Source organism: Megascapheus bottae, chromosome 19 (assembly GCF_031878675.1).
Source record: "Megascapheus bottae isolate mThoBot1 chromosome 19, mThoBot2.hap1, whole genome shotgun sequence".
Taxonomy (NCBI): Eukaryota; Metazoa; Chordata; class Mammalia; order Rodentia; family Geomyidae; genus Megascapheus; species Megascapheus bottae.
The window spans coordinates 11,574,981-11,588,494 of NC_143527.1; the positions used below are offsets into that span (position 1 = coordinate 11,574,981).

General features: G+C 42.7%; 1 protein-coding gene across 1 annotated transcript in view; it reads left to right on the top strand.

The window, feature by feature from the left end:
* The window catches only part of Alpk2 (alpha kinase 2), a 111,961-nt gene that overhangs the window by 79,414 nt on the left and 19,033 nt on the right, over nt 1-13,514 (top strand). The window contains exons 6-10 of the mRNA XM_090353026.1: nt 550-697; nt 5,802-5,929; nt 6,025-6,060; nt 9,707-9,981; nt 10,656-10,744. Coding sequence (XP_090209152.1) covers nt 550-697; nt 5,802-5,929; nt 6,025-6,060; nt 9,707-9,981; nt 10,656-10,744 — 676 coding nt within the window. The remainder of the gene's footprint in view (nt 1-549; nt 698-5,801; nt 5,930-6,024; nt 6,061-9,706; nt 9,982-10,655; nt 10,745-13,514) is intronic.

Below are 13,514 nucleotides of genomic sequence, written 5' to 3' on the forward strand. Positions count from 1 at the left end.
GCAGACCCTTCTTTTGTAAATGAAATTGATGTTCATCAGAACCACTCTAATCTACGAGGCCCTCTTCATGAGTGACAATTGTGACCAAGTGGGGAAGATACGTAAATATTACTTAACAAGTAACTTGTTGCTCATTTGCCCTTTCTATTTAGGGGGTGTCACCACAGTTACCTGAATAATCAAGATTTTATTCTCTCCCCTAATCCCAAACTTTGATTTTGACCTAGACCATCTAGATTCAAGCCCCTCTGAGTTCAAACTCCCCTACTGTTCCCCCCAACCCAATAAATCTCAAGTTCTTATCTCATTTGAAACATTACTGACTTCAACCAGGGAATTTTAAGTAATGAAAATTGGGAGTTTTCTCTTGAGTATTTTCTTCATTTTCCTACTATTTTATTTTAAACCCGACACATTTTCTTGTAGACAGTTGCCTTACTCACAAAGTGAAACTATTATTCCTCTCCCTTGGAATTTTTTTAAGAACGAAATGAGATGAAATGAGAAAGTCTTTTTTATGCCTATGCTGACCTGCAAATCTATTTCTAGCTCCAATATTGTTGAAAAAGATCCAAGCTGAGATGTTCCCTGACCACTCTGGAAATGTAAAGCTGAGTTGCCAGTTTGCAGAAATTCATGAAGATTCTACTATCTGGTGGACAAAAGACTCCAAGTCAATAGCTCAAGTCCAGAAAAGGTGAGCTACATGCTGTTGGTCCCTTTCACAGCTGTTTGCTTGTTCATTTCTTAGTGTCATTGTAAACAGAAAATAATCCATTACAGGAAGTAAAAAGACAATTTGAAGCAAATATTCTGTAACCACAGCATCCAAAAAGAGTACAAATCAATCAATACAGAAGTCTGGACAGGGTACCCAGTGAAAGGTTCTCACTTTGGCTCTGCTACCCTTGAATTCTGCGTTCTTAGCAAGCCACAGAACTTTTCACATCAGAGAGGTATGTCCAATAATATTCTAGTCGGGGGCTTTGTGGTCACAAAGGACTGTCTTCTATAGGTCTATAAATCCTGTTGTGGAGTACTTTCTGGTTCCTGAATTTCCATGAATCTGACAAAGGTCAAGTAAAGCTAAGAAGGCATGCATGGGGTTTCAGAAAAGTAATAGCTAGGGTAGATAATTGGCAACTATATAGAAGAAAGGAAAAGCAGTTTATTTCTGGGTCTCTGGGATATTAGAGGAGACTGGGGAAGGGACAAGAATGTGAATTATGGTTTAGAACACATGGAATAAACCTAATGGATCCCTAAAACACTTCTTGTGTGGTCCAAAGAAACTGTTGAACTTCAGATTCATCCAACACATCCTAGAAACAAATCTTCTTTGTGGAAATCAGCATCATCCAAACACCTTCCAGATGCTTATTTCTGCCAAAAAGGGTCAAATTTGGCTCCCAAATCATGGCAGATACTCTTATCCTCTTGATCTGGTCACAAACAGAGTTTCCAGTTTTCTGTGCAATTCTATCAAATACATCTGCTTGGAACACGTGTCTAGCAAATATTTCCCAAATGTAACAATGAGCTATAGATCCACTTCTATGAACATCACTCTAAAAAAAAACCTAAATGAATCCTGATAATATAATAGCCAGTTGGCCTAAAATGTCACCCATTTCCCTGCTATATACACAGGCTTGAAAAGAATTATAATGGAGGAATGGTTTGATTTTTTTCCCTTTCATTTCTTTTTTAGTATATATTAATTTTAAAAAGGGGTTTTATTGCAGTGGTTGGATTTTTAAATCACAGAGGGTTCCTGGAGCTTTATTTAAAAGTTCTAATAATTGTCCATTTTAAATATTTTCTGAAGCTGTCAGCCAAGAACAATGAATCCGCATTTTCACTGTTCTTCTATTAACCAGCCTTGCTCATAATTCAGAATTGGCACTTGAATTTTTCAGGTTCCTTTTGTGTTTGAGGCATATCCACAAAACCCAGCCTCGCTCTAGGGAGCAGGCGTTATTAGAAAGCATTCAAGGCCTTTACATCCTTAGCGATGTTTACTTCATCACCAAGCAATAGCTTACTTGAACCCACGTGCTGTGTGCACAATAACACTGGAGACTGTCTAGAGTCATAACTCCTTTGTATATTGATGGATCATTTATGATCTTCAGATAGGTTTTCAAATACTGGATCAGTTCTCTCACCCTTGTTTACGAATGAGAATGTTCTTTTACATATTTCTCTGTGAACTAGCTCATTATCTAGTGTTTGATAGCTTCCTACATTATAATGAAATAACGTAATAACTAACTTATACAGAGGGTTTGCTTTGGCTCACAGTCCACGTTCAAGCAGACTACCAGAAGAGCCCTATGCCCATGCAAGGGACAAGTAGCAGTACAAACTGCTCACATCTCAGCCAGGAAGCAGAAGCCAGAGGAATATACCCACAAGGCATTTTCCCCGAGTGAATGGTTTTGCTGACAACTGAGCAAGACCTTAGAGCACAGGTTACATTGCTACTACTGCTGCTGATGATGATGATGATGAATGACCAACCAATGTTGTGGACAACCAGCCAATGCTGAGTGGCTGCTGTGAAAGGCAGACTCTCATTGAATGGCCATGGGAAGGACAAGTTGAGGATGTCTCAGCCCAGTGTGGGGAGCGTGATGGGGGCACTGCCAACTCCCCCTGCCCCCGCCTGCCTGCTGGCCCCCTCCTTAGCACTGGTGATGGACCATGCATCTGTCCCTCTTCCTCTAGCCTTTTCCTCTTGGCAGTACTCTTTGATTGTACCTTAGCATAGGCTTCTTTTATACTTCTCTCCCCAGCTACAAGGTATCCCTGTCCAGCTCTCTCTCTGTCTTGCTAGGTTCTCCCCAGAAAATAAAAAGGTTTCAATTCTTGCAGGATAGCAGGATGTGAAACTGAGCTTTGCCCTACTGGTTCAGAAGGCATAGAATCACCTGGTACTTTACCCAGTCTCTTTGCCATTTTCTGTTTGTCCATCTCCTCCCAGGCTGGGAAATCCACAAGGACAAGGACTGGGCCTTTCCCATCTGCCCAGTACTCAGCACATAGCATCCCCACAGGGACATAAAAGGGTGGTTTCTTTCATAGGGACGGCCTACCCACACCCCTGCTGCCCACACAAGACTAAGCCTCTTGTAGAGCATCACATGCCGTCCTCCTCATGACCCATCTAACCCATGATCTTGCTCTTTTCAGTCAGTTTCACACACTAGGAACAGGGTAGTATCCTGAAGTTCACCAACAGAATGAATCCAGGCCCATCGGATTCTCCAGCCTTTCCTGCCAGAAGGCTTACAGGGAAAAGAAGGACTAAGACAGACGAAGGTCTCTGGCCCAAGAGAAGAATTGGTGGGCTTAATGGAAGGTGTTCAGGGGGCAGCTCTTCCACTTCAATATCTTTCAAGGGATATTGACAATCCCCTTGACAAGACATGTTGTGCTGGTCTGTGGATCTCTGGAGAAGGATACCTCACCTCCCTCTGGTAGCATTTCACTGCTCTGCCAGGAAATCTTAGAACTGGACTTATATTTACTTTTTTTAAAATTTAAAACATTTTTATTATAAAGATGTACAGAGAGATTATAGTTATGTAACTCAGATAAAGAGTGTGTTTTTGTTTGGACAAAACACTCTCTCCCAGTTTTTCCTTCCTGTCCTCACAAGTTTAGTCCTTTTCAACAGTGTCTACACTTTGTCCTTCCATTTCTATGCCCCTTACTCTCCTAAAGACAGATAAATGAACTAATAAGACAAAAAGAAAAGAAAAACAACAACAAAGTAAAAGCCATGTCCTGGAGTTCATTTCAATAAATATTATTTTATCTGATCAGAGGCACGTAGGCACTGCACCTTTGTATTTCTCTCTTAAGAGTATCTCCTCTGGTCTCACTGTGTGTGAATGCCTAGAGACCTGAATAATTAATCATGCCTCAATGCATTGTAGGTCTAGCTTCTGCATATGAAAGGAAACATGCACTGTTTGTCTCTGAGCGCAACTTGCCTCACTTAACATGACTTACCGTGACTTGTAGGTCAATCCATTGCACCAATGACATATATTATTCTTTCTAGTGACTGTGTAGATTTCCACTGTGTATAGGTACTACATTTTTCAGATCTACTCATCTTCACATCCACTTTTTTGCTTGTTTGTTCTTACCAGTCCTGGGGCTTGAACTCAGGGCTTGGGCACTGTCCTTGGGCTTTCCTTAAGGCTACTACTCTATCACTTGAGCCTCAGCACCACTTCCGGCTTATCTATGTATGTGGTACTATGGAATCGAAGCCAGGTCTTCGTGTATGCTAGGCAAGCATACTACCACTAGGCCAAACTCACGGCCATCTTCACATCCACTTTTAACCCTGCATTTTAGATATATTTGGAGGCCGCACCAATGGAGGAAGTCTTGAAACCCTTGGGTACATTCTAGAGACTTGAAAAACCAACAAGTAATGAACACTTTTTTTTTAAATCAAATATTCAAACGAGACAAAACCAAGATGAGTGTATACCCAAAGGTATACATACACTCTGTACTTTTTAAGCAAAATTCACTATGTAGAACACCACTAGAATATTATTGAAAGGCTTTCTTTTTGCTGCAAAGTAAATTTTTTGTTTGAATTTTGAGTAAAGATTGCAGCTCTAATCATCGTAATATCCTCAACTTGAGGATAGGAATCAGAATGTACTAGGGGAGGCAACATAAAGAGGTCAAGATCATTTGTTTAATTCTCTCAATTGTCTCATTTCTCCACTTGAGGATATCACTTGGAGTTCTCTCATTAGATTGTTCTGATAGCCAAATTGAGACAATTAAACAAGATACCTAATACCTCCCAAGGGCTCAGTGCACATTAGCTGTCATCATCATCATCATCAACAACAACAACAACAACATTATCATCTTCACCAACCACTCCCACTGTTAATTTATATATTCACATCACAATCTGGAGCTTGGTACCATCAGGTCATTGGATGGAGGGATGGGTGTATCATTTTAAAGCTCTTGTGAAGGACACAGTGCCTCAGGTGTGTGTTCTTACTTATTCAGTGACAGAAGGATCTTGCTTTGAGGCTTGTCAGGGCAAACTTAGGGAGACCTTCTTGCCAAAGCAAACTATGCATCTTGTCAGATGTCTGTGGTTCTAGCTACTTAAGAGATAGATGTAAGAAGAATATACTTCAAAGTCACTCCTGGGCAAAATTAGTGCACATCCTATCTGAGGATCAAACCAAGAAAGGCAAAAGACCTAGCTCAAGTTCAAGGCAAAGCCTTGAGTCCAATCCCCAATATCATATAAAAAGGGGAGAGGGTCTCCAAAACCAAGAGCAGTGGTACATATCTGTAGCCCCTGCCACTCAGGAGGCTGAGGTAGAAAAATATGTTGAGCCTTCGAATTCCAGAGCAGCTTGGACAACATAGCAAGACACCATCTCAAAAAAATCACCAAAAAGAAGAATCCAAGTTATAAATTCTTAGGTTTAGAAAGAGCTCCTCTCCTGTGTTCCTTTTTGTATCTGTGTTTAGATTGAGTTGAACACCATCAGACCCCCCTTACACATACAATATGCAGCAGATTCTGAGCAGAGCTGTTTCTGACAGTTCCCCAAATTCACAGCTCTACTTCTTGGCTCTACTGAAAGCAGTCAGTCAAATGCTCCAGCTGTGGAGGAGATCTTGCCCCTTAGGAAGCTGGAAACACCAGGCCAGGGAGACATTTGCTTCTTCCTCGTCAAGGCATCAGAACTCTAGAATGATGATGAAGCATGAACATGTTACTGTGTCCCCTATAGTGCAGGAGACAACTCCAGTGTGTCCTTGGCCATTGTTCAAGCCGGGCAGAAGGACCAGGGCCTCTATTACTGCTGCATCAAGAACAGTTATGGAAATGTCAGCGCTGAGTTTAACCTCACCGCTGAAGGTAAGCCTACATTTCTTCAGCTGTGAGTGAAAAGCCTGGCCTGCGGTGGCACACATGACACCCCTTCTGATACCAGTCTCTTCTCTGTCTCCTAGTGCTCAAGCAGCTGTCATGCCTCCCGGAGAGTAAAGGTAAGTCAATGTAAGCAGAGGAAATGGGCTCCCTCAAAACCTAAAACAGCTCCTGGAGAGAATGGTAGAACACTGTTTCTGTGCACCCAGTACTCTCAGAAAGGCCTGGAGAAATGAGCATAAACGCCATTCCCACATAATCCTAAGGACTACCATCCCGGTCATAATTTCATCAAGCTGCAGATACCGAGTTGGCACCTGGAGGCTGTGCACTTAGGAACATATGGAGTGGGAATTTGGATTTCTTGGTTTGGATTTTTTTTCCTTTAGACATTAGACATGTGTGCATGGGGTTTTCCAGATCCTGACATGCACACAGCATGTTTTGTTGCTTCTATTTCCCTTTCAATTTGACTAGCTGAGCAGACAGAACTAAGTGTTGGGAGTGTAGCTGTGTTTGATTGCATGCTTGTGAAGATGAAAGATGGGTTTTTATACATTCTTCTGGCACATCTGGCAGCACTACAGCCTAACAGCTGTGCTCTTAAACACTGGGGCAGCTGCTGGACCAGCCGGTGGGCCATGCATGGTGGGATCCATGTTGGTCCTATCTTTCCCCTTAGGGACAGCTGCTCACTCCATGCTGCCATGCCCACCAACTAGGATGCTGGGAGAGACCCTGATTTGTAGAGTTTCTCAGTTTCTAAAGTATAAATGCTCTCAGAATGAGCAATTTCAAGCTACCAGTGTGATCATAAATTGTACAGCTGGGGAGAGATGTTCCCAATTAGCTCTCAGGAACTGGACTTAGTTGGCTCCATGAACCACTACAGCCCCTCCTCCCACAGGTAGCAGTGTGAGACCACTGGTCACTTTTAGGAGAAATAGGGGAAAACTTACAATGCAATTGGGCTAACTAAAAATGTATCTTTCCTGGAGTGGTGGCTCATGCCTATAATCTTAACTACTCAGGAGGGTGAGATCTGAAGATCATGTTTCAAAGCTAACCCAGGCAGGAAAATCTCTAATACTCTTATCTCCAATAAGAGCACACACACACACACACACACACACACACACACACACACACACAGTCCTCAAAGGAATCAAGGTGCAATAATGCAATAACACCCCTCATTTAAAAAAGTAAGAATGCAGGTAATGCCTTAGCATCAACCTAACAACTATTTATCCCAAGCAATAAACTTACATGCAAGCTTTTCATAAACTCACTCAGATGCTAAATATTTGCCATCTGTGTATCGTGTACTAATACCCCATTTCTACTCTGTATACCCCAAAGTGAAAATTTGTAAGAGTTCCCTTCCTTTTTACACTTTAGAAAGAAAAAAAAAACCTGAGAAAGGTTTTCTGTCCCATCACTTTCATAGCATTGATTGGCAGTCCCATCTTAGTTATTTATGACTTTAGGTTTGAATAAACTCATTTCTCAAGGCTTTCCAAACCAAGAATGAGACCACATTGGGAATAAGTGATGGATTGTCAGGTATAAATGATGCCACCATAAAAATGCAAAATACAAAATGGTGACTCCAAGTGCAGAATTTTGGTCTGGATCCTAGATCTCATCCTCTCCAGCTTCTGCCCCTGAGTGTTTGAGGGTCTACATTTCACTGGCTCATCAGACAAAGGAGAACACCACTGTCCTGGCCCTGCCTTAGGTTCAGGTTTGCTCATTTGCTTGGTTTTGCTTGTTTGTTTGAGAGCAGGTCTTTTTATGTCACCTAGACTAGCCTGAAACTCACAATCCTCCTATCCTTCTGCCTCTGGACTACCACATTCTACTGAGAATTACTTTAATTGCCTGTTTGTATTTGTAAGAATCTCTTGCTAAACACCTTATTTATTAAATCCTCTATAAGAGGAACAAATACTTTACAAACCAGTCTCCAATTTTTTTAAAGGAACTAATAAAACCAAGCATGTGGGAGAGCCCAGAATAAATGAGAAGAACAAATCAAACACAAAATGGCCTTGCTTAACAACATGACATTTTACGAATATATTTGTGGCTTTCTTTTCTCTGCCTCAGAATGGTCTTTGGTGTCTGTATCTATACGATTAGGATTTGGTCATTATTAGGAGTAGCAAAAAATACTTTAGTGAGATGTTCTGACTTCCCAACGCTCATTTGTAGGTGTTTATTTGCTTGATTCATGTGAGTTGTTTCTGGTTCTCCCAGAATTCCAGGCTACATGAAGTAGCCTGGAATGTGAGACCTGGCAATGTGAGGCCTTTGCAAAGAAAATTCTCCCCAGCCTGAACCATGAACTATCACCCTCCTGCCTTTCCTAAGAGTCCCTTTGATATTCTGTGTTCTTCATGCCCAGTCATTCTTCCAGAGAGGAAACTGACAAAGAAGGAAAGGAAGGAAGACTTCTTGTTGCCATTTTCCACTTTAAAAGAAGATAATTCCCTCATTAACAGCAGCACTGTAAGAGACATCATTAGACAGCAGGTCGTTTGCGAGAACAGTCAGAGCAGTCCTGAAATTTATTTTTACACGGTTTCAGCCTGGTTAACTAAAATATTTCTGTTGGAACTAATAGACAGGATTGTTATACCACATAGAATATTGATCTGTGTATGTGAACACTTGCCTGTGTGTGTATTGCTGGGATGGAGTCCAATACTAGTACATACTAAACAAGTACTCCTCCATGTCGGCTTCTTAATTGCTAGAAGTTCTGCAACACTTTTGCTAAGCAGATATATCTGAAGATTACATATTCCAATCCCCCCCGGGTCTTTTGCTAACTGTTATGAAAAGATTCGGGCCATCTTGTGCATATCCTCTTCCTTCTAACAGTTTCTAATTGCTCACCCAATTTTTCTCTTTGAATATCTTCTACTTTGTGTGTCTGTGATATTGGGGTTTGAACACAAGGCCTTACACTTTCTGGTCTGGACTTGTACCATTTGAGCCAGGGATCCAGCTCTGTTAATGATTGTGGAGATAGAATCTCACAGACTTTTCTGTCTGCCTGGCCTCAAATCTTTCTTTAGATTTCACCATTCTGAGTAGATAGAATTACAGGCACAAGCACCAGCACCCAGCTTCTTTCTGCTAATAACTAGGCCTACATAGTAATCAATGCTTTTTTTTTCCATGCTAAGAAGGATTGAACACAGGGCCTCTGTCATTGCTAACCAAGTGCTATCCCAATGAACTACACCTCTAATGTCAACAAATAGTCTAATGAGAGACTCCATCTTCTCAGACTTTAAACAACCAGTATCAGCTACAGGCTGCTCTGAAAACATGATGTTTTCACATCATGTGACAATATTTCACATTCGGTAAACATTCTGTATAAAAACATGAAGAGGATATTCACATGATTTCCTTCTCCTTTTAAATATTCAGGAAGATATCAGTTATCATCACCTATAAAGAAGATGTTTTTATAAACCAAAATTACCTTTTTACGTCGAAAGTCATCTTTCCCCTTCTCTCATCAAATCGTGGGTCTGATCTGATCTTTAGCCAAAAACTAGCATCCTCTGCCACAGTTCTGTATCCATTCTGAAAAACAGATGCTGAAAACTTGAGAAAACCCTTCTGCTGTGTCTGTTGTGGGAGTTAAGTATGGTTTCTCCCCCTGGTTTGTCCATGGCGGCACAAGTTGATCAAGGATCAGGGGTGGGAAACAGTCTGAGCAACGAAAGCTGTATTATGTTTCAGGATGTGAAGAGATTGAATTCAGCCAGCTCATCTTCAGAGAGGACTTCCTCAATGACAGCTACTTTGGGGACCGCCTGCGTGGCCAAATCTCCACTGAGGAGCTGCACTTCGGGGAAGGCGTACACCGTAAAGCCTTCCGCAGCACAGTGATGCAGGGCCTCATGCCGGTCTTCCAGCCTGGCCATTCCTGCGTGCTCAAGGTGCACAATGCCATCGCCCATGGGACCAGAAACAACGCTGAGCTCGTGCAGAGGAACTACAAACTCGCTACCCAGGTGGGTTGCTGTGCCCAAAGGCACATCCTAGAAATACTTGCCTAGCACATAGTAGGCCTTGGATTAGATTCCCAGTAGAAGGTTCACTGAAAGGAGACTACCACATGGTTCTGTCAGAAAAGAGTTTATTGGGAAAGAGCAAACTGCTTGCCCAAGATGGAGACAAAGTAGGGAGAGAAGAGCAGAAGAAACTGGGAGGGGATTTGTGGTTGAGAGGGATTATATAGGGAAAGGTGGGAACTTGTGACCACAGCTGATGCAGCAGTGATCTCAGAGCCTGAGGAACCTCGCACTGTTTGAAGGAGGCGGGACTGCGGTGGTTCTGGAAGTAATCTCAACAGAGGAGGAAATGACCTCAGAGTCTAGGGTCCTTTGCTAATTCAGTGAGGTGATTTACAGTCAGGTGATTACTGGTTTCAGGCAGGTGGTTTCTGATAAGGCTACTTGCTGTCCTTCATGAAAAGAAAGGGAAAAGGGGCTGTTCTCCTGGGCAAACCTAGCACTCAGCATCCAAAAATAGTTTTTGTTTCTGTGACTCCAACAAGGGAGACATGTCTGGGAATTCATTAGCTTGACTTATTTTGGGAAAAAAAATTCCCCTGAATTATCTTGCTGGACAATATTGTTTGAATTCTTCTAAACACTTGACTTTCCCATTCATTTGGTGATTACAGGAATGCTATGTTCAAAATACTGCAAGACACTATGCCAAGATCTATGCTGCTGAAGCCCAGCCTCTGGAAGGCTTTGGAGAAGTGCCAGAGTAAGTGTGTTGACCATGTCTTGTGTTGTTACCCCTGACCTGCTGGGGCCTTAGAAGATCTGGAGGGTCAGAAAGGTAAGAAGGAGCCATATAGGTCAGAAATTTGATTTGATCTTTCTATAAGCACCATAAAGATTTACAAGTGTTTTACTGTCCTCTTCTTATTTGGTTTCCAGAAGCATACAGATAAGGCACTTAAATGTTCTTTAAATAAATGTGTATGTGGATTGATGAATGGATGGGTGGATGCTATCTACCACGTTACATAAAATTTCCTATAAGCTTACACAATAAGCAAACACAAGCAAACAAGAGACCGTCATAATTAGTGCTGTGATGAAACTAAACTGTAATGGGGGGACAGGAAGAATGGATTGTGTATGACCAGGAACATAGTAGCATAGGGATAAAGTATGCTGGTTACTTTTATCCACTCATAGCGCAAATACTTTTGCCTTCAGCATTTTAGGGGAAGCTTATGTTTATTGGTCAGTTTGTCCTGTTGAGGTCATATTTGCATGCTAAGTGGAAAAAGGGCCTTTCCACTGTTGGAAATTCCAGGCAGAGCAGCCATTTATATATCAGTAAAAATTGAGAGGGGAAAGAAGAAAGGACTTCTGTTAATTCACAAAATGAGGAAAATGTTTTCATTTAGTAGTGTGTTGAAGAGACCATAGAGCAAGTCTAATACTTTTTACTCTTTGCAAAAAAAAAATCTTGATAGACTTGTTTGATACACAAGTATTTGTCAGCAACTTTCAGAAAAATAAACTGCTATAATGCAAAGGAAAAGATACGATTCACTCTCTGTTAAAAACACTGAGCCGGGCTTGGTGGCTCATGCCTATAATCCTAGCTACTCAGGAGGCTGAGATCTGAGCATCCCCTGAGATCTGAGGATCATGGTTCAAAGCCAGGAACTAAAGTGAGACTCTTATTTACAGTTAATCACTAGAGAACAGGAAGTGGCACTGTGGCTCCAGAGTTAGGGCAGTAGCCTTGAGTTGAAGAGCTCAGGGACAACGCCCAGGCCCAGATTTCAAGTCCTACAATTGACAACAACAAAACACTGAGAAGGCCATCTGGGATGAGTTAAGCTTTGTGTAGAAGCTTACGTGTTAAATTTCTTGAGGCGTTTTAACAGATGCTCCTTGTAAGGTACGCTGGAAGGGAAAGAAAACCCACCACATGGCCAAGGCAGAAAAAGAGTTTATTGGGGGCGGGAGGGGGAAGAGCAAATTGTAGCCAGTACAAGATTGAAACATGAGGAAACAGAGAGGAAGAAGAAAGAGAAAAAGAACAAGCTTGAGGGGTCTGGTGTTGAACTGCATTATATAGGGAAGGCGGGAGGTGGGATCACAGCCGATGTGGAAGTGATCTCAGAGCCTCGGGAACCTATCACTGCCTGAGGGAGGCGTGAGCAGGGCAGTTTGGGAAGATCTCAGTGGAGGAGCAAGTGACCCCAGAGCCTGGGAGCCCAGGAGCCTTTGGGGACTCACTGTCAGGTGGTTAACAGTCAGGGAGGTGATTACTAGTTCCAGGTGAAAAGGAAGCAAAGGCTGAACACATTACATCATTGCCCCGCACTGAGCCAACTGTGCCTTCCTGAAGGGGGTGGGGGTGGAGAAAGGGAAAGAGGGGAGTGTTGGGAGTATGGAGACTGAGGTGGGGAGGCGGAGTGGAGGGGTGCACCTGCAGGTAGATTCATCACCACTGAAGTCAACGGGGCCACTGCCCCGTCTAACGTCCAATGAAGACATTTTTCGGTCAAAAACGATTTTGCCTTTCTTACAATGGGGGAATGTGTGCCTTTGTGAATGATTATAGCGTATAGAGAGGTAAGTAGTGACTCTGTATCAGGATCCCTGTCTCTGTCTCTGTCTCTCAGCTACCCTGCATTTTACCAGCCAAACCTCCCCTCCCCCTCCACCAGCACACCACACTTCTCTGAAAGCCCACAATTCTGCCTTCCAGGCCTTGCATTCCTGGTCACCCCTAAGTTTACTTCCAGACAAAGACACAGGCCTGCTGCATTCTCTTTGATGGTGGGATCTTAAAAAGAAAACTTCACTCCATACTCCCTGCCATTTCTGCTTTTGAATTCATGAATATCAATGATGTCGCATTGTCTATGTAAATGGAGTCCCACTGGGCAGAGACCAGGCTAATTAAGACAGTGAATAATGCCAGACTTGTTTCTGGCATTTTCCCCCTCAAAAGCTTCAGAATGAATAACAGCTCAGACAAATCCTGAACCCTCTTGCTTGGTAGAAAGGGTCAAACCAGAGAGAGTCTTCCAGAGGGCTCCTTGAATCCTGCACAAATCACAGCATGTGGCAGATGGAGGCGTGGAGGCCAGGCTGCTTTGAGGGGTATTTGACAGGGATATTGCCCCAAGTTTGCCCACTCCCATCTGGCTGTGCTTTGAATTCCTGTAAAAAGGGCCTTCAACCTGGAAGGTGAAAGATGCTCTAAGACCTGAGCCCCTTGCTTGTCCCATTTAGAATGCTGTTGATATCTTCGGCTCTCTCACTCTTTCCTGCAGGTCTCTTCTTCCTGTGTTCACAGGACTTCTGTGACCTCCCTAAATACAGTGGCAGTCCCTCCCCACCCCTGTGCCACATACCTATCCTCACTTCACTGCTTTCGAGCACCCAACCCCTCTCCTGGCATCATTCCTTTATTATTTGTCTCCTTCATGTAAATGCAAGATCCATGGTGCAGAGCCTCTATTTTCTTTATTGCTGTTGTGAAAGAGTGTTCGGCACAT